The following is a 28,000-nucleotide window of genomic DNA, read 5'->3' as shown; positions in this document are numbered from 1 at the left end:
ACATCACATATCATCCTCATGATACGTTTATAAAAAAATAACTATTCTTTTAAAAATTAAGTTTTTAGCTAAGGGTATTTTTATTGTACATGGGTGAGTATATGACGTTCTTGGGATAAGAATTAATTGTCAAAATCAATGACTAAAAACATGCATACACGCTTATTTTTAACATAATCCCATAAAAACAAAATATACAACTTTATACGGTGTCCGAATTAAATTTGGGTGAAACTGCTATCCCTGTACCATTACTTTCTTTTGAATAAATTTATATTACATATTATCCCCAAGGTACGTTTATAAAAAAAACTATTCTTTTAAAAAATAAAAATGTTAACCAAAGGGCCTAGGATATGAAACATAGGATATGAAACCTGAACAAACATTAGTATAATGTAATATTTTATTGTTTGATATCAGGCCATCATTTAAGTGATATATTAATAAGTAGTACCATTTTTTTTTATCAGAATTGGGCTAGCTTTTAAGTATATATATATATAGCATATAAACAAGAAGGTGACTCCTGGTCCAGTTCTTGGGTTCTTGCCATCTACATAGTTTTCTAGTAGAACAAGTACGGGTTAAGAACTAAAACACGGACATTTTATTACCACAACTCAGTCAAGACACGTGCAATGCCTTCTTTGAACACAAAAGAAACATGCAAAGTGACCGCTAGGGTACTTCCACGTATTTGAGATCTAGACGTTAATGCTAGCTCAAAGAAGTTGATATTTCAATTATGTTTATAAATATACATGTATATTTTTTTATCTTCCAAGAACATTTTTGAAGATCCAGAATTACATTTCATTGTATCCAAAGATATAATCTTCAAATTCAATCTACAAATTAAAAAAACACAGGCAAAATATAAGTTCAAAAGAAGAGAATATCGAGGCACCCAATCAAAACTCAATTATCACACTCCTCATCCATGTAACATACATTCTTATGATAATTTCCTTGGATAAAACTCTTTTACTTTGTACGGATAAGTCATTTTAGTGTGAGGTACAGTGACAGAAACTCTTGAACAAAATTAAAGCAGGAACTTTGTAATTTGACACGAAATTTTCCATTTACAAGCCTGGTATATGTGGATATTTCCTTGAATTCAAAGGTATTTATCGATTTAGTAGGCCGGGTAGTATTACGATACATATACTCTTACTTCCTGATTGAGAGAAAATCAAAGCTACGAAGAGGATCATCACGAGTGCCCTTCGTGACTGCATTGCGAGAATATGTTGGTTGTTTTGGTTCAGACCCGGACAAAATTCTGTGTGCAGAAGACAGTCTGCCACTTGTTGATACTAGTCTGCCTGCACGTCCCTCAGTAAACTCACCCGAGGAGCTTGGTCTGGTGCTGCTTGCTACGACAACTCTTTTTGAAGAGTTGCCATTATGAGAAGATCGACCCTTGTCAGAATCAGCTTGCTGTAGTTTCAATGTAACAAATATTAACAGGGACTCATACCAAAAACGGATAGGTTACACTGCAAAGCACGACTCCTAACTTTTATATATATATATATAAAAGCTAGGAGTCATGCTTTACAGTGTAACCTATGTCAAAGATGATTTGTTAATATGATTACCACATCTTTGGAAGAAGGTACTTTCTCAGAAGTTCTGTGTCTGGATTGTTCACCATGACGACCATGAGCTGAAGTATTTCGTCTGGAAAATGCTTCAACAGCACCCGAGAATTTCTCTCTGATATCTTGTCCTACTAGATGAAATAAGGAAATTACAAGTGAAACGTGAATAAATTGTAATATATTCAATACTGAAATGGGGTTACTCAAGCGAAGTCATCCTTAACATATTATTGAACTGAAATCTATGAGCCAAGGAAATACCCATCACAACAAAATTAACCATGCTTCTGTTTACACACTCACTCGCCATTCGATTTCTCCAGAGTTGGGAACAGTATACTAATAACATAGGACTAGGTCAAAATATTTAAAGATCCACTTTTTCAGGTGAAATACCTGATGTCTTTCCTGTTCTTTCTCCAGATGGTCCTGGATTCCCACTAGGATTCTGTGGCAAAAAACATAAAATTATTATTTCTGGAATGAAAATATAAATAAAAAAAGAGATGTTTAGAGAAACCCTAACCCTTCCTCTAGAACTAGCTCCAATCTGAGGGTACTTCAATATAGTCCAATCAAAGATATAGTCAAACTGATAACCTGTAGAGATGACACAATCAATTGAAGAAGATTCTATGATTAATATCAAGAGACTAAAGGCAAGTGAAAACATCTCGGCCACATAAGAAAGAAACCTAGAGATAATACAGGGTGTATGTAGATATGCATAGGAACTGTATTTATTTATTACCTTCACGAATAAATAAGTCCCTAAATAGCCTCTTCAAATACGAATAATCCGGTTTGTCTTCAAAGCGTAAAGATTGACAGTAGTGGAAGTAGGATATGAATTCCGAAGGATATGATTTGCACAGTACCTGCAAATTTATTAAATATTTCCTTAACTGAATAACACAGCTCAGCTGAGACTGAATTCAAATGAAAGGCATGCTACAATGTGCAAATTGAGTTGGTGATTTCATATGACAATTAACAATGGGGGATTGTTATTTCCACAATATATTACCTCACACAAAATAGGATTTATGTATTTCTGATTTATAGTAAGCAGTTTCTTTTTGTGTATGAGGATAGGAAAAGTAATGATAACGTTTACAACGGTCGCCTATATGCATGCAACTCATAACAAATTAACCATACATGAATCACATTGTCTATACAAGGAGAAAGAGAAAACTAAAAGAAACGGTTACCAATAATATGTATTGAAGTTTATATTTTTTTATCTAGAATTGCATCACTGAAGATGACTGGTCAGGCTCTGTACCACTATTTATTGTCCTGGTCACTTAAGACAAGCCATCTTCAGGCATTATAAACTAAAGCTTGGCCTCAAAAGCAGCCATTAGAATCAAAACATTCTGTACCATCTAAGCAGTATCCAAGCAATGTGACAATGTCTAATTATAATCTTATGGCCAAATAAGTGCAACCAAGCAGGCTACGCTAAGATGGTACCTCGACTGGTGTCAGCATCTTTTTCTCACTAATCTTGTCATATTTCTGCTTTTTGTTGCCAGCCTTTAATCCCTGCCATGGGAGACTGGTGCAAAGAAAACACTAATATTACAGAGAGAAGTTGATAAGAAATTAAAAGCTGCTTTTTAGATGTACATCCTATAGTAAAAGTAATAAAAGATAAGAAAATATACTGAAGAAAGGCACATATATATATCCAACCTTCCTCTTAAAAAATACATAAGAACGTAACCAAGAGATTCCAGATCATCCCTCCTGCTTTGTTCTGACAGCCAGATGAACAATCAATAAAAGAAGAAAACTATGAAGCATAGTCAGAAAACATAACAATGTGTTAATCACTTACCAACTCCGCGGTGTGTGTTAACACTAGCATAGCGTGCAGTGCCTGTTAGATTTTTATTCTCCCTGAAATAATAGCTTTTTCATCAGTACATATGGAAAGAATATTAAGGAATAATTAAATAAACTATAATGTAACTAAAGCCTCAATACTTGCTGACATATTTAGTCGTGCATTAGCAGGAATATAATATAATAAACATAATACACAACTTATTTTATAGCCAAAATACCTATACGGTATGTGCTTATGTGTTTGGAGATCCCTATATTTCTTTGCAAGACCAAAGTCGATGGCATATACCTGTAAGAAATATTACCAAACAAGAACTGTCATGTCATTTACGTAGATCCCATGGATGTTAGTTTAAATGTAAAGTTGAATGATGTCATGGCAGACATAAAAATAATGCAAAAAATGTAAAGAGTTTCGGTAAGCAATAAGCATCTAGTAGCAAAACTACATGTTGTACGATGCTCGCTAATATTGCATTTAAACCAAGTTGTCGCCCAATGAAAAGGTGATAACTGTAACACTTCAGACAAAAATCATACACGCGCCTGGAGGCTTTCAAAAATGTTAACACCACTTTTAATACAAGAGGCATGAGACACACCAGAATTATTTGGAGATAGTGGTGCAGAACACATACGTGCACTCCTAATGCATTATTTCCAAAATCACATTAAAGAATCTTATACTAGAACAGTAGATCACGGGCTTGGTTTGGTAAAGCCTTGATACAAAGATCCCAATAATTCTATTTGAGATCTTTATGAACTTGTAACAGCTAATATACAAAGAAAGAATTTGAGAAGTGAGAAATGTTGGCTCTGTAAATATGGGCGCATATCGCAATACAGTAGTGTGGTTTGCGGTTGTGACAACAACGAGCTCTAATGGTCTGGGTATCTTAATGGAATCAACATTGGTCTGGGGGGGTGTATACAGTCCTGCATAGTAGCATATGATATATACAGTTCACTCTCCCTTCTGTAGTGATTGTTAAGAATGGTCTGCAGTAAGATCACAAGAAGATCCTACATATGTGCTCCGTGGATAACCTTTTCTTTTACATAAACAAAAGGTACTTCAAAGCAGATATTAGCAACAAGGCATCAGTAGCCCCTTAACCATGGTAAAAAAAATTGATTTCATGTATATTTAAGACGGATCACTTAAAAAGATTAATATGTTGAATATGTTGTCAAGTTTACTGTGGAAGCTTGTTAAATTCTAGCTTGAATTTGGGATTAAGGGTGTAATGTCCCTATTACAGTAACAACCTTTAAATATACTAGTTTATAACCCGTGCGAAGCAATATCTATTTTAAATAATGATCTTATAGAAATTAATTCTAAATTATAATTAAAATATTTAATAAATAAAATTGTACTATTATTACAATTTTTCTTTTGAAATTATAGGTAGTTTTCATTAACTCAAATCTTATAGAACAACAAACTCAACGTTATTATGTCTATGTTGTCTGAAAACACATAATTAACATTTTACATTGAAGCCTTAGCCAAAAACTGAACATCACTATTGGCGGATAATTTAACAAAACATTAAATCAACATTACTAAGTAATCGCATATTAGATTTCTTTTTGTTAGCTGCATTTGTGTTTTTATATAGTTTGTAATCGCATTTTTTTCTAATAAAATATTCTTTATATTTATATATAAATTTGCATTTGGTGCTAAAATATAATTTTATAGGTATGAATCTAAAAATTACAATGTATAAACAATAAAAATACGTGGTATATATAAGAATCAAAAAATGGGTAAAATATTATATATAGAATTATAAGTAGATCTGGCAAATCGGATAACCGGATCGGTTTCGGATCAGATCTATTTCGGATCGGTTCCACTTTCGGATTATGATATAACTGGAGGCCATTCGGATCGGATCGGATGTGATCCGGTTTGGGGCTAATTCGGATTAAAAGCGGATGAAAATCAGATAAAAATCGGACAAAATTCAGTTCGGATTAAATTCGGTTCGGATATTTGGGATCATAACTTATTTATTTTTCATGTTGTGATACTTAAAAAAATATCTTTTTATTAAGTGTAGTACTTTTAATATAATATAATGTACTTTTATATTAATTTATGATTAAATAATTAAATTATCATGAATATAAAACACATTTAAGTATGAATTTCGTTTATTTCGGATCATATTCCGTTCAGATATTATATGAATCGATTTTGTTCGGTTCTAATTTATAATATGATCTAGTATTTTGGATCATTTTCGGTTAAATTTTCGGTTCGGGTAATTCTCAGATCGGTTTAATTTGGTTTTTGGATAATTACCGGTTTATATAATTTGGATCAGATCTCGGATCCATAGATTTCGGTTCAGTTCTTCGAATCCATGTCTAATTATAAGTCATATAGGAAGCAAAAAAGAATAAAAAAAGATACATTTAGAGTTAAAATAAGATTCAAAAAGGGGTGAAACCAAAAGTTGGTGAAACCGAAAATGGGTGAAACCAAAGTACCCTCTAAAAGATGGTTTACCTGAATAATAACAATATTTATATGTATATATGATTCCATTTATATAAAAGCAATATAAATATGTGGTATATAAGGATAAAAAACGGGTAAAATAGTACTTATAGAATTAGTCATATAGGAATAAAAAAGAATAAAAATTATAGTATAATACATTTAGAGTTATAATGAGATTCAAAAAGGGGTGAGACCAAAAGTTGATGAAAGGGGTGAAACCAAAGTACCACTTAAAAAAGGGTTTCGCTTATTAATAAAGGTTAAGGTTATTAATGTAAATATGTATATATGATTCCATTTATGTAAAAGCAATACAAATATGTGGTATTTAAGAATAAATAAATGGGTAAAATAATACTTATAGAATTATAAGTCATTTAGGAATCAAAAAGAATAAAAATTATAAATTTAGAGTTATAATGAGATGTAAAAAGGAGTGAAACCAAAAGTTGATGAAACCAAAAAGGGGTAAAACCAAAGTACCACTTAAAAGAGGGTTTCGCTTATAATAAAGGTTATTAATGATACATTAGGTAGGTGTTTTCGGAAACAGATGGTAGGACCACACACACCAAGTTAATTAGCTTTGGAGGATAGGCTCTCAAGACCTTAAATTGTAGAACTAAATCAAAACATCATGGATTTGAAGCGAAGATATAATATAAGTGATTTTCAGCAACATCTGCTCTATATGCAACATCAGAAACAACGAACTAATCAAGTTAACTTTTGAAAGGTACAAAGATATTGTGCTTTGAATCACAACATGCCTTGATAGATACATTAGATTCTAGTTAACACTTGGATGATAAATTACTTGCTGCGAATTTCCATACCGGCATAAAGGGCAGGAAGACAATAACATCAACTGATATGGAATCCTTTGTATCAAATGAATACCAAATATGAAAATGGAAACTTCTATTTTTCAGAACTACAAAGGTATACTTAAGCATTACCTGATTTGCTTTGCGCGCTAAGCCCATCAGAAAGTTATCAGGTTTTATATCACGGTGAAGAAAACCTCTTGAATGCATGTATTCAACTCTATTGATCTGCAACAATAACATAAATTGTTATACAATGACACCAAGGCATTGTACCCATAAAAACAATTAAATTGTACTTACTAGTTGATCAGCAAGCATCAATACTGTCTTCAGTGAAAATTTTCTGTTGCAATAGTTGAATAAATCTTCCAGACTTGGGCCAAGAAGGTCAATAACCATGACACTGTACTCACTCTCAACTCCAAACCATTTGAGATTGGGAATCCCCGCTTCAGCAAAGAAACATCACGGATGATCAGATTGATTTGTATGAAAAATCAGATCCTCGTCTGATAGTTCATCATGCAGAAGAAGTCGATCACATGATTGCAAATTAAATGTATCATCTTGATAATATAATGATTCCAAAGGATCATTAGTCATAACAACTCATTTATTAGCTATTAGTTACCATAAAATTTGCATGCTTTGGATTACCGAAACCTAAATTATATTTTCTTTATCTCAAACAATATATTCCGGAAACTAGGCCTGGGCCCCGGTTATAAAAAATCAAAGAGGAATAAGGGTAGTGAATTACAGAAAAGAACCTTCCCAAAAGAATTTTTGCAACTTACAAGCACTAGAACTGTATATAGAAAATTATTAAAAGTTATGACTGATTGAATTATACAATCAGCTTTAAGAATTTACAAGTACTAAATATATATATATAATGAAGCTACACGAAACAGGGATTTCATACATCTAAATCATATTTATATGAAGAATAAAATAAGGAAATAGATTACGTTAATTAGAACTTCTAGATCTACGACAATGAGGCTACGTAGAAAGCTTTTCTTATAATATCATGGTTATTTTCTAAAAGAAGGAAAACCATTTTGCAGAGTACGTTGTTGATTGTACATGAAACACACTTTGCTTAAGTTGCAAATTACATGGTATTTCAGCAACTTTGTTCCCATTTAAAAGAGTATAGACCATATCTACATAAAATAGGTTTTATTGTCAACATATTTCAATCAAAACGAAAATGGCGCCAGTGACGTACTGGGCTGGTGCACACAAACACAGAAACACAAAGTTTAGTCTTTATGTATCTATATACAGAGAGGTCATACACACACACACACATATAGAGAGAAGAGAGAGAGAGAGTGAGAGGGAGGGAGGGAGGGAGACTCACTTCCTCCTTGAAGAAGCATATAAATTTTTGATTCATAGTGAAGTTGAGGATGTTTGGTCCTGACAGGTTCCTGTTGAGAAACAAAAACGAGCAAAGAACTTTAACTCAAAAATCACTGAAATAATGTATAACAAAGGCTAAACACAACGAAAGGAAGTGTAGATGTTCATTGTTCAGCTAGTTCTATTTAGACTAAATTGTTCATCTAGTTATACAGCATAAGCATAAGGCTTAAAGATATATCACAGCGACCGCATAGTACTGTGTGCACGACTAAGGAAGTTAACTAAGTGGACTGTAAAAGCAGAAACAGACGAGACCAGAGCATAGATATAGAGTTTAAACTATACGAGATAAATATAATCTAAGAGTACCCACTCAAAATCGTAATTCTATATTCAAAAAAATGTATCCTTCAGAATATATATTAGCCTAGGCTGTAGACAAAAAACCCGAAAACAGCCACATACATATCTACAGTGAGATTTCAGATATTATTAAGGATCTAGTAATCATAGACAACACTCATTTGCAGTACTAAAGATTTCTATAAATACTATATATTCCAAGAAAACGCAACTACAAATTAACACAGAGACAATAATGACAGAACAATCATATATCAATAGCATATTTAAAGTTTAACCAATAACACAAACAAGTTCACATAAATGAGAATATACCAGCTTGATAGCCACTTCCTCTCCACTTTGCACATTTACACCTAAATCAAGAATCATAAAAGTTACGATTTTTCGACAACAAAACACAAACTTTACCATCAAAACAAATTCTACACTTTCAAATTATAAATACCTAAATACAGCTCCCCAAAAGACCCACTCCCAATTTTCCTCCCCAGCTTAAACTTTCCACCCACAACATGATCCATAGTTTTCAACAATCCCCTTCAACAACCTACCTCTCTCAGATCTATCCTTAACTTACCAAACAATCAAAATCAGAGCTTCCCTTAATCCAAACTCATTAAATTACACAAATTCAAGATAGCCCAGATAAACAACCACTCAAACTTTGAATCTTTTTAACCAAACCAACAATTCCCACTTATAAAACTACATCATACAATCATAATCAACCTCATTTTAATAAAATAAAGGGCAAACAAACAAACCCATCTGACAAAAACACATAGTCACACAGAAATTGTCTATAATAATGATAAAGATTGAATTTTCAGAGGGGACAAAGTAGCAAGAATTGTGGGATTTTCTAGATAAAAAATTGTAAAAAATTGGGAAATTAAAGGGGATTGAATAGTAATAATGATGAGGAGGAAGAAGAAGAAGAAGAAAGATTTTGGTGGGGGGTTGCAAAGGAAAGGCAAAGGTGGAAAAAGATGATGTTTTTTCTTTTGTTGTTTCTTCCACACTACAATTTTTTTACTTGTTTGTATTTATATGTTGTTTCTGTATTTTTATTTTTTTAATATTTTTTGGTATATGATTATGATAATATTTGTGGGGATTTGTTGGGTTATTACCAAATTATTAACGGGAAATGATGAGGGGTTAAGCGACTACTTCTCATTCTCAATCTGTCTGCCGCCTACCACGTTTTCCTCTTAACTCATGCATGAATAGTGAATACATACAGGCTACAGCTATACATGCAATTTTTTCTTCTTATCGTAATGTAGGACTTTAGTAAAACTTTTGTTCCTTAGATTGATTTCTAATCTAAAATCTTGTTTGGCCTTGGTGAGATTTGACACGTCACTTACACTTGGATATACAAATTTAAGTTAGAAAAAAGAATTCGGTTTTACTTTTATATAAAAAATTGTAATGCAAATTTGGAAATAAGTGCGATGTATGTATTTGAAGAGCACGTTGTTTATTGTCAGAGTGTCAAAAATAATCTGGATTTAAATATCGCCATGACTTGATAAAAGATGTGTTTTAGATATATTACGGCGAGTTGAGATTACAGATAAAAAGAAATCAACTGTTAACTTTTTTACTCGTTCTAGTAAAATTAGAATAACTCTTACACTAACACATGTGTAGTTTAGAGTTAGAGTGGAAAAAACATACATGTGATAATTTATCGGGAATTTCTTCTTTACGTAGATTTTGGTAATGTGTTGTTTGTAGTTAGTCAGGTGCTATAAAAGTAGCAGAAACAAAGGTGCTGAAACATGATCAAGCATACAAAGATAATCAACGAGTATTCATACCTTTTATTTTTGACACATTTGAATTATTGGCATCTGATGTTGTTGAGTTTCTTAGGAGAGCACAGAAGATCATGAATAAAAATGTCATGATGGGAGGCTCGGCTACATATGTATTTCGTTGAATAGAATTTGCTATTCAACGAGGTATTGCGGAACAGTTTGTTACTAATTTAGCTCGTACACTTGTATATAGACTTTCTTTACTTAATTTTCGAAGTATGAATGCAAATTTTGAAAATATATTAAAATATAATATAATATTGGACAATAAGAGATGTACATTAAAAAAATTGAGGGGGAGAAAGTGATAAATTGGATATATTGTGTGTTACTAAACTCTAAGGACTTTTTATAAATTAGAGGTCAGAAGATAGCTAAATGATAATTATCTAAAAATTTAGTGGTATTAACTATAATTGATAGTTATTGATATGGATAGAAAATACATCTTAAAGACACATTAAATGTCGCATTAATTACACTTGAGTTTCTTGTCTGAAGTCCAGTACAGACATGTCTAGTCCGAACTCGTAGCAGACTCAAGACGACCCATGTAGACAAGGCCCACCAGCAGAGGTCGTCAAGGTCCACGAACACAAGATGTTCACGGACCAGGCCCAATACGGCTGGAAGAGCAGAGACATGTGTCTTAAAAGGACTCAAAGTCCTACACAAAAGGTTCTGGAGTTCCTTCTCTTATAGGACTCCTAATCACCATTTAAGTTGGAGACTTATCCACCAAGTCTCCCAACACAAGTCTAACCCTAGACTCACCTCTATATAAAGGGTTCTACCCCTCAACCTAGAACTACGTTTTTGGCTTAATTCTCTACTATACAGAGATACATAGGCACCTTGCAAGGACCGATAGTCCCGAATGCAAGAGCAGCCATTAAATCTTGAAATTCACAAATCCTAGCATTAAATACTAGCACTCTAGTTTTTATTCCACAATATTTGGCGCCGTCTGTGGGAATACTATAACAACCATGGTGAATATACGGAGCAGAAACAATAGCGGAACAAACACTCATGTCTCATCACGAACAATCGCATCAGCGGTGAAAGTACCACCGCACTCAACCTATGCCTCCACCCAAGGAGGAACGCTGGTAGGGGCAACAGAGGCTCAGCTACAAGGGACGAATCCCCCGGCTCCTCAAGGAACGAATCCCCAATTTCACAGCTACATGCATCTGTGAACTCTCAACCCGTTGGATATGAGTACTCGACGATCGTTACCACTAACCCCCCTTACGGGATGCCTCTATATCCCGAAACTGGAGGAAGTGGACACTCTAATAGGAGTGAATCACAAGGGCGGACGCCCCAATATATACGTGGCTTGGCTCCAATTTCGGAGGATCAAGAATTCTCTGGACCTTATACTGATAGAGACTCTGAATCATCGGATGATGATGTTGCTCTGAGAAGGAGGCGCGCTGGTAAAAAGTCGATGCATAATACTAACCAGCGCCCCAAGAGCACTCAAGAGACGAATCCCCAAGATGTCCAGGAGAGGATCAGGGCTCATGAAGTTGAGATCCAAAGGCTAAAGCGCGACCTGGAGATACACCTGACCCCGAGACCCCCACTTGCTCCGAGGCGGAGAGATCTTCCTCCAAAGATAGACCTGGATGGTCCAATACCAAGAAGGGATGTTGCCCCAAAGGCTGATCCAAGTGATCTTATACCCGTAAGAGATCTTGATGATCCAAACCCACCATTCATTGACGAGATAATGAATGCCCGCATCTCAAGAAAGTTCAAGATGCCCACCATCAAAGCATACGATAAAACCGGCGACCCTGCTAATCATGTCAGAATGTTCTCTAACGCCCTGTTGTTACAGCTCATGAATGACGCTATTAAGTGTCGGGCCTTTCCTCAAATCCTATCGGGTATGGCTCAAAGGTGGTATAGTCGTCTGCCCCCAAATTTTATTGGATCCTTTAAAGACTGGAGCCAAACTTTTTATCAAGCAGTTTATTAGTGGCAGAGTATAAGAGAAGAGTTTGGCTTCCTTCATGGGCATAGTCCAAGGAGCAAAGGAGTCCCTGAGAGACTACCTGAACCGATTCACGAAGGAGGCTTTGAAGGTCCCTGATCTTGACAATAAGGTAGCTATGATAGCCCTGCAACAAGGAACTAGAGACAAGTTCTTTAAGATGTCATTGGCAAAATGCCCTCCTGTTTAAGACGAGTTCTTTAAGCAAGGAACTAGAGACAAGTTCTTTAAGATGTCCCTGGCAAAATGCCCTCTTGTTTAAGACAGGTTCTTTAAGCATGCTGTAGCTCCAGGATAGGGCCGAAAAGTATATCAAGGTGGAGGAGAGTATTAAGAAGACAGCTGTGAGTAATGAACCCGTTGGAAACAAGAAGCGGAAGACGGATCAGGAGTACGATGTCAATGACAAGTATCATCGAATTAGCAAAAACTCCGAATCCTCCTCTTCTAAGAAGAATCAACAACCGATGTTCGCTGAATATGCGAGGTTGAACGCTCCAGGGAACCAAATCCTTAAGGAAATTGAGAAGGACCAAGAGCACAAATGGCCGAAGCCACTAAGGGGAGACCCCGAGAAAAAAGATAAGAATTGATACTGCAGGTTCCACAAAGACGTTGGTCATGTTACTGATGTTTGTAGGCAACTTAAGGATAAGATTGTGTATTTGATCTGAAGGGGAAAATTCGGATGTTTCACAAGGGTGAAGAGGCTGAAGGCCAAAAAAGAGACAATGACTGAAGAGATGACGATCGAAGGGGTAACGACAGATATCGCAACCAACAACCCCGAGGGCCAGTAAGCAATATGATCTCAGGAGGTCCTCCGGCAGCTGGTACTACAAGTAACTCTCGAAAAGCTTATGCGAGATAGGTGATGAGCATGGTTGGAGAGCCATCAAAGCGTTCTAAGTTAGAGATGACGCTTGAATTTGGTGACCCAGACCTTGAAGGTTTGAAATTTCCTCAGGATGATCCTCTGGTTATCACTCCGATAATTGGAAATTATCCTGTTATGAGGGTCCTAGTGGACAATGGACCTTCCATGGATATTCTGTTCCATAACACATTCATAATGATGAGCTATAATAATTCTCAACTAACTCCATCTGATGCACCCATCTACGGGTTTAACCACGTGGAATGCAAAGTTGAAGGAGTAATACAACTTCCCGTAACTATAGGAGAAGATCCCGGGGAGGCCACACATATGTTGAACTTTCAGGTTGTTAAAGCAGCCTCTACTTACAATGATATCATGGGTATAACAGGGATCCATACATTTAAAGCCGTGCCTTCAACCTACCACATGGTTCTGAAGTTCCCAACTAGGAATGGTGTTGGAGAAGCGAAAAGAGATCAGAAAATGGCCCGTAGTTTCTATGTTGTAGCACTTAGGCCCGATGGAACCGGGGGGCAGGTCCTCCCCATAAAAGATATGGATGTCTGAGAGAATGACGAACTGCGAGGGAAGCCATCCAAGGAATTCCTCCCAATTCCCCTAGACCCGAAGAAGGTCACGTATATTGGGGCATCTCTAGACGAGCCCTTGAAGGGCCAAATGACAACTTTCCTACAAGTGAACAGTGATGTGTTTGCTTGGACAGCAGCTGATATGCCTGGGATTGACCCGAACCTTATAACCCATAGGTTGAATATTGACCCAACTTGAAAGGTTGTGAAGCAGAAGAAGAGAACTTATGCCCCTAATAGGATGGAAGCCATTAAACAGGAGGTCGAGAAGCTTTTAGAAGCTGGATTCATTGAGAAAGTGCAATTTACTGAGTGGTTGGCCAACCCTGTAATGGTTAAGAAAGCCAATGGGAAGTGGAGGATGTGCATTGACTTCACTGACTTGAATGATGCTTGTCCCAAAGACTGCTACCCCCACCAAGGATTGATACCCTGATCGATGCCACTGCTAGACACGAGATGCTAAGTTTTATAGATGGCTTCAATGGTTATAATCAGATTAAAATACACAAAGATGACACCTCCAAGGTATCTTTCATAACTGACTTTGGAGTATTTTGTTAGCTTGCTATAGCTTTTGGACTTAAGAATGCAGGAGATACTTACCAAAGGTTGGTAAATAAGATAATTGCCCATCTAATTGAGAAAACCATGGAGGTCTATATTGATGACTTGCTAGTCAAAAGCCTAAGCAAGGCTGATCATATTAGTCACCTCAGAGAGGCATTTGAAGTGCTAAGGCACCACAAGATGATGTTAAACCTCGCCAAGTCTGCTTTTGGTGTTGGGTCCGAAAATTTTTGGGTCAAATGGTCTCTAAGAGGGGAATAGAGGCTAACCTCGATAAAATCAAAGCAATCCTAGACGTGGAGCCACCACGCTCCATTAAGGACGTTCAGAACCTGACAGGAAGAATCGCAGCTCTAGGGAGGTTCATCTCCAAGCCTATAGACAAATTCCTGCCCTTTTTCAAAACCCTTAAGAAGGTGAAGAATTTTGAATGGACACATGAGAGTCAAGAGGCCTTTGAACAGCTAAAGAAGTACATGACTGAAGCCCCGTTGTTGGCCAAACCAAGTCCGGATGACACCCTTTATATGTACCTAGCGGTATCTGAACAAGCCGTGAATGTAGTCCTCGTGAAGGAAGAGTAGAAACTCCAGAAGCCCGTATATTATATAAGCAAGGTGCTCCATAGAGCAGAGTTGAATTACTCCACCACGGAGAAGTTCGTGCTCGCTCTTATTACAGTCTCGAGGAAATTGAGACCATATTTCCAGGCTCACAATATTAAAGTCTTGACGGACCAACCCTTGAGGAACATTCGACATAGCCCGAAGGCCAGCGGAAGGCTCATTAAGTGGGCAATTGAGTTAGGAGAATTTAACATCAAGTACAAGCCTCAAACGTCCAGCAAGGCTCAGGCCTTAGCAGACTTCATGGTCGAATGTACCATTTACGACCAAGAAGTCGGGGGGAAAGATATAGTAACCCCAGAAGGAGGAGAGAAAGAAAAGGATAAAGAAACGACCTTAAAAGAGTATTGGGTTTTCCATTTTGACGGAGCATCCAAAAAAAATCTAGTGGTGCAGGCCTAGTCTTGTAAAGCCCTGATGGGTTTATGATTAAGTATGCTTTGAAGTTGGACTTCCCAAGTACGAATAACGAAGCAGATTACGAAACGTTGATAGCCGGCTTAGGCTTGGCTAGAGCCGTGAGGGCCAAAAATCTGAAGGTCTGTGGAGACTCAAGACTTGTAGTTGCTTAAGTTAATGGAGAGTTTAAGGCCAAAGATGATACTATGGACAAGTACCTGAGAGTCATAAAGGGAATACTGACTCAATTTGATGAATGGTACGCAGAACATGTTCCGAGAGAGAAGAACACTACGGTAGATGCCTTGTCCCAGTTCGCCTCGTCTGAAATCGAGAACTATCCGAGAAGTATCTACTTCTAGGATTGAAGTCCCCTACTATTCATGTAATAAATATGATAGCACCGGTTGGTATGACAAGCTGTTGGATAGATCTGATCAAGACCCACTTAGAGACTGGGTGGCTCCCTGATGATGCCTAGGAGGCACGCAAACTGTCGGTTAGAGCATTGAGATATTCGTTGATTGAAGGCCTTCTCTACAAAAGGTCCTTTATTATTCCGTACTTGAAGTGCTTGGGACCTCTTGAAGTAGAGGAGTGTAACACCCCCAAATCCGGGGTCAGGGATCCGGGTTGTCACGAGTTCCATTTTATAACTGTATAAAACTATCGTTGCAAGGTGATCTCATATATCTAACCTTGTCTCAACGTTTTTCTGAAAATCTTTGACATGCATAAGATAATCATTTGCTAGATATAAGTTTAAAAGATGAAGTTACAAGATACTCCAATATACTTATATCTTTTCCAAATACTACTTGAACTACCACCGTTCAAGTTATAATTAGTTTCAAAAGTTCATCACATAGATGAGAGTACAAGACAAGATTTGAATAGATTCAATCTTTGAATATTATTATAAATAATGAAGTTACGAGATACTTCATTAAATCCCGATATATATATACACCTATATATATACATTTCATACACTCCTTGAAAACCTCTATTATGAAAATTATAAACAGAGTTGTAATATCCAATGAATTTGGAAAGGAGAAAACCTTGGCATAAACCTGATATCTTGCTGATCAGGAAAAGATACCAATAAGTAACCTTTTCTACAAGTAGATGGACGAATTCCCCACTGGTCATCACCGTGGTCGCAATAGGACCTTATGCTGGACTGCCACTCAGCCACTTACGCATTTGATGGACTCCCACTGAGCCACTTACACTATCATGGATGCCCACTGAGCCCATGTTGCTTATGCCGACTCGATAGATGGACTTACTTCCCAAACGTTGGGTAAGTAATCAATTCATTTACCAAAACAGCAACCTCGTTGCGAATATAAAATACACCACAGAGCCGGATCCCTCAGGTTTTGAGCGAGTATTTAAATGCCCTTAATAGGAAGATCTTAAATATAAAAATGAGTTTTGGGATCCGCTCTAACTTTTAAAAATCATTTTGAAGACTCGAAAACACTTTAAAGAGTGTTTGGAGTAATGCTGATTTAATGAAGTAAATCAGTCCCAATATATTTAGAAAATGTCTGAATATTATTATTTAAATAATATTCCCATAAAGAATAATCTTTATACAAATAATTGAGGTAGAAGTTGTAAAACTTATACTTGAAATGAGTATTAAATAACCAAAGATATACTTATACGAAAGTACTATCTTTCTTTTAATAATCAAAGATAAGTTTGATTATCGACACCTTATTCTTTAATAAAATAAAGAATATATTTCAACAAATAATCGGAGTCATAGATCCTCAAATGAATATTCAAATAATATTCATTAAATAATATAAACTGAGTCATAAGCCCTCGAATGAATATTCAAATAATATTCAATAAATAATATAAAGGAGTCATAAGCCCTCGAATGAATATTCAAATAATATTCATTAAATAATATAAAGGAGTCATAAGCCCTCGAATGAATATTCCAATAATATTCATTAAATAAAATAAAAGTTAAAGTTATTGAATAAACCTTATTCGATTAATAGTTTTGAAAACTATAACCATATATATATAAAAATATATATATATAATATACTCGGGAACATCGACTCCCGGTTTAGAAATATGTTCACCCTGGGTCCCCTATACTAAGGGTATACGCAACTACTGCTTATTTCTAGCATAGGTATTATGCAACTATAAGCATTGAACCAACAAATATATATAAATCAAGAATATGAAACAGGCATGCATATATACCATATCACATGCTACAATATATCACAAGAATTTGCTAATAACAAATATGCATTTATCGCAAGATCATGCATATACACATATACATCACAACAACAGTTATACGGGTAGAAAACTTGCCTGATCGACTGGGGGTTACAAATGGCTCGGGACGAGTCTGGTAACCTATAAACAACATATAAGTTGGAATTAAACCGAAGTCACTTGTAAATCTATACTTTAACCAAACTAGACTCTAACGCTCGCTTTGCGCTTACTGATTCTCTTAAGTCGCTCGAGTACCCTCGGCTCCACCATTTTTAATAAATTAACCATTACGAGTTTTAAGGCGATTCCTTCGCGAGTGTCTTACCAACTGCCTATTACACTTTACATAAATGTTTCATATTCCAATTAGTCCTTTAAGGTCTTTAACCTATGTTTCAAAGTAAGGCGAGGGGTAATGTTTCGTTCGCGAAATGTCGTTACTTAAAACGGCCGTTTCTCCTAAACCGTACATCGGAATCAAACGAACCACATATCAAAACGAAGCTCGTAACATGAACTATCTAAACATGGCAATGGTAAAAACCTAGAAGAGAGTTCTCGGGTCCTAATGTTATGAACAAAAGCAGTCTAAAGTAAATCGGACATTACGACGGCTATGTTTACGCGATTTCCAAATTTTTTTACCATTCCAAATCATATCAATCCAACTACCAATCAACAACAACTCAAGATACACATCAATGCTACTGATTTCAGTCATAATAAGATCAAGGATCTCAATCCAATCATATATTATAACATCTCCAAATTCAACTAAACTACTTAACAATTAAGCTCGAATCATGCTTATCATTCAAATTACTACTCATCCATCCAAACCATCTCCAAACTTCAACATTCAAACTTATTACTAAAGGGTGTGAAGATTTATACCTTTCTTGGATGGTGGAAAGTTACTAGGAAGCGTTATGGAGCCTCCTACAAGCTTGATCTTTCCAAAGAAATCAAGAACACAAAGTTAGGCTTTGAAGTTTCTAAAAGTCCGATTTAAAGAACTGTAAAAATGAGGGTCTTACCATGCTTATTTGGAAGAGACTTGTGAACAAGAGTTGTAGGCCATCTCAATACCTTTCCAACGAGCTATAGAACACAACATTTAAGTGAGTATTGAAGGAGATATGGCAGTTTGAAGTTTCTGGGTTTGTTTTAGCCGAGAGCTTTCTTCTTGAAATGGGAAAGTCAACTTTCAATTTGTATTTGTGTTATGATATTTGTTGGTTGGTTGCTTCCTTTTGTCTTGGAATTAAATTAAATTTTTACCATGGTGAAAAATGTGTGGCTCACAATCAACCAACCAATCCTTCCCACTTGTCATGCTTAGGTCATCAAGTTTAGGTCATCTTGTTACACTTGTCTTCTTCTTGTTGGTTTGATGACATCATCATTCCAAACCTCCTTGATTAACTTCTAATTTCTTGCCTAATGACCGCTGATCTGTTATACGGTTCGCTTAACTTTCGTTCTCGTTTATCGTTTGAGGAATCATATCCGGGATCTTATCACTTGGGTTCCCCTAAACCTTCCTCAATATTTTATATTCCTTTTTATGATCCCCTCTTAAAATCCTTGAATTTAAATCTTATTTATCCTGTTACCTTATACTCACTTCTTTCTGTATCTGGTGGGTTTCTGGGAAAAATCAAAGTGTTCGGAATTGGATTCTGACGATCTTTACATACACTTATATCCCATATAAAGTACTAATAAGATCTCTATTTTAACAATAGAAGAACCCGTATATAGTGTGGCATGAAAAGTTTTCTTATTCAACATAATCAGCAAAATCACTATTCATAAGGGTTTCAAAAAAATTTCAAAAAAATTGGGGTTATTACAGTCTCCCCTCCTTAAAAGGATTCCGTCCCGGAATCAGATAGAAAATGAATAGGGATACTCTCTTAGCATTGCACTTTCTAACTCTCAAGTAATTTTCCCACATTGTGGTTCTACCATCAAACTCTGACTAGTTTGATAACCCGTCTCCTAAGCACTTGTCCCTTTTCAATCTATAACCCTTCCTGGTTGCTCCATATAGGTTACGTCGGGTTGCATGTCTATGCGCTTGCCCCTATTTATCTGGCATCCGAATTACACTTCCTTAACATTGATACGTGGAACACGTTATGACTTGCTACATGTTCGGGGGTAGGGCTAGCTCATATGCTAACTTCCCAAAACGTCTTAATATATCCAAGGGTCCAACAAATTGTAGACTTAGCTTTCCTTTCTTTGCGAACCTCATCAATCCTTTCCAAGGGATACCTATAACATTACTAGGTCCCCTATTTCATACTCTTTGTCCTTTTGAGTCAAATCAGCATACCTCTTATGTCCATCTTGGGTTACTACCAGCCGTCCTCTGATTAGATCTATTATATCCCTGGTCCTTTGGACTACTGCGGGTCCGAGCATTTTGCGCTCTACAACTTCATCCTAAAATAAGGGAGATCGACATTGTCTTCCCTCAAGGATCTCATAAGGCGATATCTCAATACTGACATATGATCTATTGTCGTAAGAAAAATCAATCCGTGTTAAGTGATCATTCCAAATTCTTCCAAGTCTATTGCACAGACTCTTATTATAGCTTTTTGCGCTATAGGTTTTGCTTCTCAATACCCACTCTTTTCCAGTTTGTAATCGCTACTACCTTCCGTTCCTAATATTATACTGGTTATACTTTTGCTCGTTAGCATTCTATAACCTTTTAATAACCACGTCAACCTTAGTATCACTAACGCGTTAGAATCGGAATACCACCATACTTGGTACCACTTCCTTTCTAGCTGCCTCCATCTTCGAAAGCTTGATCCATCATATAGAAGTAAAGGAATTTGTTGAGAGATCACTATGATCATGAACACTTGTTATATTGCATCGTTAGTACAGAAGGTGGCCAACCTTTAGTACTTGACAATCAATTAAACAACAGCTGGTATCCTACTCGGCTTCTATCACACAGATAGAAAGTCATTCGGCAATACCTCCCCTTCTGGAAGGGTTGTTCTTCTCAGTTTATATGAAATGAAAAGAAGAGAAAAGAACGAATTGAAGAGAATTGTATATATGAAAAAAAATATACTGTCACAAAATATCTGGCTTGGAACCTACCTCTGAACTGTAGAGGTTTATCATAGGAGAATAAAACATATGTGTATATATATCAAGTATTATCGCATCGCATTTCACATGCCTAAATATTTTTGCTATTCCGTCCATCGTTCTATGGACCCATGCTCTTCCTCGAGCTTATACACAATCACCTTTGAAACTCCCTCGATATCGAAAATCGAATCTGGGATCTCATTCTAGACATCATCGTTACTAGAATTCTATGCTTGCACCGCAACCTTCCTCATATAGTAATACGACTCTCTTTTCATAAGAGGGAATAAATATTCAATAGGTAGATACTCTACTTAATTAGTCTATCAATGATAACTTATACATTACCACGACTCGATTAGTGGTACTCAATCTTAACATCCATTCCAATACAACTCTCATGGTTGTAATCAGCTCATTACTCGCAGAATCATTGCTGCATTACTATGGTCCACCACTGACCTAGTGTCGTTATTCACTTTCCATGAAATCTTAATATCTAACCATACGGAGTCCATACATGTCGTATAGAATACTTCTAAGGAGTTAACATAATCACCAATCATAATTCATGAAGAACACTCCAAACTCTGACGTACTTTCATGACATGAAGTAGATAAAATTGCAGAAGAGTTTCAGTCAAAGCAACGATAGCAGGTTAATACCATTCTTAATCGTATGCCTTAAATAGAAGACTTAACTCAAGGGTTCGTCTAGTCCTTTTTGAAACATGGTCCTGGCTTATCTCAAGATAGTATCTTCTGAGATAGATAGCCCGCTCATGGCGATTATACGAATTAAACCTTTACCAACTACTATTACGGTTGGGTATTGCACAGTCACCAGAAGGAATGTCAATCTTCCAAACCATAATACAACCTTCTTAGCTTTAACCATCATCACTGTATTCCTTTGGCACAAGCGCCTATAATTATCCTCTTACCTTTAAAGTGTCGGCCACCTCTTTGGCCTTTCCTGATAGTAAAATTTCCTTACAGTCAATGTCATTTTAACCACCTCCAAATAAATTTTCTACCTCATTTCAATCACAGCTTATGTGAAGATGTTTTCCTTAAAATCTGATGAGTAAAAAAAAAATATCACCATTTTCCATAAGTTATTGCCTCAGTCTTTAGAGGTTAATCACTGTCACGACTGACTCTCAATCATACTTAGAACATCTTTTATCTTAAGTCCTAATTGCCCTGAACAATTTCGACCATTACTGGTTCGATCCATACTTTCTCATGGTTTAACACGTGCCCCACTTGGCATCATTATAATTACATCATATTTTCTTTATCAACATTTCTATTCTTGAGAATTTTGAATATTACCTTTCTTTCTTGTAAAACCTCTTAGGTTATTTTTGAATCGTTCCTCCTGTATTCCCTAGATACAGGGCATATCAAGATACCGTTTATTAATACCAGAATCATTGTCTATATACTTCTGAAAAATTTCTCCACTGATTCTTAAAGGTTGTTATTACCTTAATCCTTTCCAATTCATACTGTCAAAACTCATACTATCCCTATTAAGGGTGAAATGCCAACCTTTATGCATTCCCCTAGGATTCATTTTAAGTTACTGATGTTTTATCCTTAATTCCACCTTTAAAAAGGTACATGCATCCTTCCATGGATAAATTAAGTCATATATCCCTAATAAGGGTGTCTTATTCAATTATTCCCACCTCGATAGTATATGCCGAATTTCACAATAACATCTGTATTCAAAATGAGGTCAATCAATATGGCCTCCAAAAGATAACAACGGTTATCCTCTTTTATTGCCTAAATTGGGTAACGATAACAAGGCTGTTCTGGAAGATATTGGTCGTGTTCAACGTGAACTTCTTCTTAATAATTCCTTAATTACTTTTGTTGTTTATCTCAACAGTCATCTCAATGTTGGGATATCTTTCATACATGGCGTCTCCCTTTATGGGTATCAAGCCACCGGTCTTACACTTCATATTCTTGAAGGTCACTTCCTTCATCCAATTTTCCTAATTTCTTACTTTCTTGACTCCTCAGTCCATCCGCGTTTCCTTATTAATCAATCGATCTATCTCAAAGTTTCATCGAATACTGTCAACTTCAAGGGAATTAACTATACGTATCGCTTACGTCTTCAAACCTTGAATTTATCTCATGATCAGTCACCATAGCGCTGATGATGACACACTTCTCTATATTTATTGCAAGGGTTTCTTAGGGTTTCCCATACCTAACTCCCTTATCACTTCTCAACTCTATTTCCTTTATATCCTTTTATACTCCTACCCTTTTCAGTCTTTTATTTTCGTTTCCATTACAACCACAACATAAGCATTGATTTCAAACATCCCGTCATTCTAGATTCGTGTCCTCAGAACGAATCTTGACAACTTTTACAACTTAAATTCATAATTCATCATACTTGTCCGCTTTTGTTCTGGCTCTAAAGTTTTTTATACTACCTTCATAACCTTGGGAGTTACTTTCCCGAAAACAATTGACTGAACTTTAATCAGTTTATTCTAACCTCTGGCTCCGTGCCTTCCTTGGCCTTTCACCAGCGGGTGGCCTCTCCCTTAGGAGGGTAAGTGACAAAACAGTCTTTTGTGATTCGTCAATCATTTAGAATCTCAAATGATTCCTATATTTCCTTTAGCCAGGCTCTTGCCTCGACTGGGTCAACCTGTTCCTTGGAACTCTGAGAGCTTAGCGATTTAAAGGTCATGAAAGAATTTCCTACCGCATTGTTTCCTCAAGGTGGTGGTTGGGGATAATAGTCTAAGTTCTTTTTAGACAGGTCCATGAATTGCCGTATAGGAGAACCGTCTCGGGTCTCCTTTCCTTACTCGACTTTCTGTTTCCTTAGTATGAAATGTTTCATCCTTCTCCCATACTTGGGGTTATTTTATACGTTAAAATCCTCATTTTCACTTCATTATGTTATGGGTTCCTTCTATGTTGATGGCGACCTCCCTGACTATCACGTTCAGGGTTTGCTCTAAATCTTATTCCTCAAACTAGCTTTCATCTAAGATTTCATCTTTAGGCTCTAGAACTTTTGGAACCCAAATTCTGTAAGAATACCTCATTATTCCCTTATCATCTTTCTTGGTATTAATCTTTTATCTAATTGTTAGCTCTCTGCCTTCATTCATCACTTTTTCTGGCACAATATGTTCTTTTCCGATAATTCGGACTGTATTGCAATCTCAAACATCTTTTCGGTACCGGCTCCGGTTACCTTCACTTCTATTTCCATTTTCTCAAAATCTCTTGTAAACTCTCTCAAAGACATTATCATCTTGAGTCTCTCCTTTTTACTAAGGTCATCAGCCACCACATTGGCTTTCCCCGAATGATAAAGAATCTCATAATCGTAATCATTGATTAGCTCTAACCACCTCATTTGGCGCATGTTGAGCTCTTTTCTGCGTGAAAATGTACTAGAGCACTTATGGCTTAGGTAATTCTCGCACTTCTCTCCATACAAGTAGTGCCTCCAATCTTTAGGGCAAAACTATTGCCATGAGCCCAAGCTCATAGGTGGGGATATCGAATTTTATATTCCCTTAATTTTCTTGACGCGTACGCGAGTACCTTGTTGTGCTGTATAAGAGCACCCTAATTCCTTATGCGAAGCGTCAATACAAACCACAAAATCTCTTTTTCCATCCGACAATGCCAACATAGGGGCCATCATCAATCTTTGCTTCAGTTCTTGAAAGTTGTTCTCGTATTTCTCTGTCCATTCAAACTTCTCAGTCTTACGAGAAAGCCGCGTTAAAGGGGCTACTATCTTTAGGAACTTGAACGAACCTCTGGTAGTAACTGGCCAATCCTACCTCTGGTAGTCGCCCTAACCATAGTCATCAATTCCTCAGTGGTCCTTTATTCATTCTTGTCAGGATCCTCCACGGGATTCTTCTCAGCAACAATCCCTTCTAGGACAACATCCTCAACCGCTACATCCTCAATATGAACATCATCCGGTCCCGCGTTAGGACGCTCTATCGGATCCATAATCTGATCTCCAATAAGTAATAAAATATCATCGCGTTGTTGCTCCTCAACCTCAGGGTTTGGAGTCCCGCTACCATATACGATAACGAACTACGCTTCTATCACGATATTTATAAGGGTTCCCATAAGGGTTTTAACTGTCAGTACTACGTTAGGTAGTCCGACTATGAACTTGGCAAAAGTTCTTATTATCTTAGTGAACTTATTATCTTAACGTCACATCATCTCTGAGGTTTATAACGCTTAGCTCTGATACCATTTCTATAACACCCCCAAATCCGGGGTCAGGGATCCGGGTTGTCACGAGTTCCATTTTATAACTGTATAAAACTATCGTTGCAAGGTGATCTCATATATCTAACCTTTTCTCAACGTTTTTCTGAAAACCTTTGACATGCATAAGATAATCATTTGCTAGATATAAGTTTAAAAGATGAAGTTACAAGATACTCCAATATACTTATATCTTTTCCAAATACTACTTGAACTACCACCGTTCAAGTTATAATTAGTTTCAAAAGTTCATCATATAGATGAGAGTACAAGACAAGATTTGAATAGATTCAATCTTTGAATATCATTATAAATAATGAAGTTACGAGATACTTCATTAAATCCCGATATATATATACACCTATATATATACATTTCATACACTCCTTGAAAACCTCTGTTATGAAAATTATAAACAGAGTTGCAATATCCAATGAATTTGGAAAGGAGAATACCTTGGCATAAACCTGATATCTTGCTGATCAGGCAAAGATACCAATAAGTAACCTTTTCTACTAGTAGATGGACGAATTCCCCACTGGTCATCACCCTGGTCGCAATAGGACCTTATGCTGGACTGCCACTCAGCCACTTACGCATTTGATGGACTCCCACTGAGCCACTTACACTATCATGGACGCCCACTGAGCCCATGTTGCTTATGCCGACTCGATAGATGGACTTACTTCCCGAACGTTGGGTAAGTAATCAATTCATTTACCAAAACAGCAACCTCGTTGCGAATATAAAATACACCACAGAGCCGGATCCCTCAGGTTTTGAGTGAGTATTTAAATCCCCTTTAAAAGGAAGATCTTAAATATAAAAATGAGTTTTGGGATCCGCTCTAACTTTTAAAAATCATTTTGAAGACTCGAAAACACTTTAAAGAGTGTTTGGAGTAATGCTGATTTAATGAAGTAAATCAGTCCCAATATATTTAGAAAATGTCTGAATATTATTATTTAAATAATATTCCCATAAAGAATAATCTTTATACAAATAATTGAGGTAGAAGTTGTAAAACTTATACTTGAAATGATTATTAAATAACCAAAGATATACTTATACGAAAGTACTATCTTTCTTTGAATAATCAAAGATAAGTTTGATTATCGACACCTTATTCTTTAATAAAATAAAGAATATATTTCAACAAATAATCGGAGTCATAGATCCTCAAATGAATATTCAAATAATATTCATTAAATAATATAAACTGAGTCATAAGCCCTCGAATGAATATTCAAATAATATTCAATAAATAATATAAAAAGGGTCATAAGCCCTCGAATGAATATTCAAATAATATTCATTAAATAATATAAAGGAGTCATAAGCCCTCGAATGAATATTCAAATAATATTCATTAAATAAAATAAAAGTTAAAGTTATTGAATAAACCTTATTCGATCAATAGTTTTGAAAACAATAACCATATATATATAAAAATATATATATATAATATACTCGGGAACATCGACTCCCGGTTTAGAAATATGTTCACCCTGGGTCCCCTATACTAAGGGTATACGCAACTACTGCTTATTTCTAGCATAGGTATTATGCAACTATAAGCATTGAACCAACAAATATATATAAATCAAGAATATGAAACAGGCATGCATATATACCATATCACATGCTACAATATATCACAAGAATTTGCTAATAACAAATATGCATTTATCGCAAGATCATGCATATACACATATACATCACAACAACAGTTATACGGGTGGAAAACTTGCCTGATCGACTGGGGGTTACAAATGGCTCGGGACGAGTCTGGTATCCTATAAACAACATATAAGTTGGAATTAAACCGAAGTCACTTGTAAATCTATACTTAAACCAAACTAGACTCTAACGCTCGCTTTGCGCTTACTGATTCTCTTAAGTCGCTCGAGTACCCTCGGCTCCACCATTTTTAATAAATTAACCATTACGAGTTTTAAGGCGATTCCTTCGCGAGTGTCTTACCAACTGCCTATTACACTTTACATAAATGTTTCATACTCCAATTAGTCGTTTAAGGTCTTTAACCTATATTTCAAAGTAAGGCGAGGGGTAATGTTTCGTTCGCGAAACATCGTTACTTAAAACGGCCGTTTCTCCTAAACCGTACATCGGAATCAAACGAACCACATATCAAAACGAAGCTCGTAACATGAACTATCTAAACATGGCAATGGTAAAAACCTAGCAGGGAGTTCTCGGGTCATAATGTTATGAACAAAAGCAGTCTAAAGTAAATCGGACATTACGACGGCTATGTTTACGCGATTTCCAAATTTTTTTACCATTCCAAATCATATCAATCCAACTACCAATCAACAACAACTCAAGATACACATCAATGCTACTGATTTCAGTCATAATAAGATCAAGGATCTCAATCCAATCATATATTATAACATCTCCAAATTCAACTAAACTACTTAACAATTAAGCTCGAATCATGCTTATCATTCAAATTACTACTCATCCATCCAAACCATCTCCAAACTTCAACATTCAAACTTATTACTAAAGGGTGTGAAGATTTATACCTTTCTTGGAGGGTGGAAAGTTACTAGGAAGCCTTATGGAGCCTCCTACAAGCTTGATCTTTCCAAAGAAATCAAGAACACAAAGTTAGGCTTTGAAGTTTCTAAAAGTCCGATTTAAAGAACTGTAAAAATGAGGGTCTTACCATGCTTATTTGGAAGAGACTTGTGAACAAGAGTTGTAGGCCATCTCAATACCTTTCCAACGAGCTATAGAACATAACATTTAAGTGAGTATTGAAGGAGATATGACAGTTTGAAGTTTCTGGGTTTGTTTTAGCCGAGAGCTTTCTTCTTGAAATGG

The 28,000-nt window shown here is 36.1% G+C and overlaps 2 protein-coding genes across 4 annotated transcripts; one reads left to right on the top strand and one right to left on the bottom strand.

The window, feature by feature from the left end:
• Positions 1–901: 901 nt before the first annotated feature.
• Positions 902–9,591, bottom strand: LOC141696961 (casein kinase 1-like protein 10). Of its 3 annotated transcripts, none has more exons than XM_074501121.1 (14): positions 9,004–9,591; positions 8,871–8,911; positions 8,188–8,257; positions 7,119–7,267; positions 6,948–7,043; positions 3,686–3,756; positions 3,457–3,518; positions 3,312–3,375; positions 3,090–3,174; positions 2,362–2,488; positions 2,137–2,210; positions 2,007–2,058; positions 1,608–1,741; positions 902–1,446 (listed from the first exon to the last, which is right to left on the bottom strand). In XM_074501121.1, the coding sequence occupies exons 1-14, from the start codon at positions 9,077–9,079 to the stop codon at positions 1,177–1,179; spliced, it is 1,371 nt and encodes a 456-aa protein (XP_074357222.1). In that variant the 5' UTR covers positions 9,080–9,591; the 3' UTR covers positions 902–1,176. The 3 variants fall into 3 exon arrangements, with proteins under 3 accessions (XP_074357222.1, XP_074357223.1, XP_074357224.1); XM_074501122.1 differs by having other exon boundaries at positions 1,608–1,738; XM_074501123.1 differs by lacking the exon at positions 9,004–9,591 and having other exon boundaries at positions 7,119–7,327; positions 8,871–8,917.
• Positions 9,592–13,311: 3,720 nt separating this feature from the next.
• On the top strand, positions 13,312–14,301 carry LOC141695750 (uncharacterized). Its single transcript, XM_074499971.1, has 2 exons — positions 13,312–13,812; positions 14,068–14,301. The coding sequence occupies exons 1-2, from the start codon at positions 13,312–13,314 to the stop codon at positions 14,299–14,301; spliced, it is 735 nt and encodes a 244-aa protein (XP_074356072.1).
• Positions 14,302–28,000: the final 13,699 nt, after the last annotated feature.

This window comes from Apium graveolens, chromosome 11 (assembly GCF_009905375.1).
Source record: "Apium graveolens cultivar Ventura chromosome 11, ASM990537v1, whole genome shotgun sequence".
Lineage (NCBI taxonomy): Eukaryota > Viridiplantae > Streptophyta > Magnoliopsida > Apiales > Apiaceae > Apium > Apium graveolens.
This window is presented reverse-complemented; position numbering and strand designations above follow the sequence as displayed.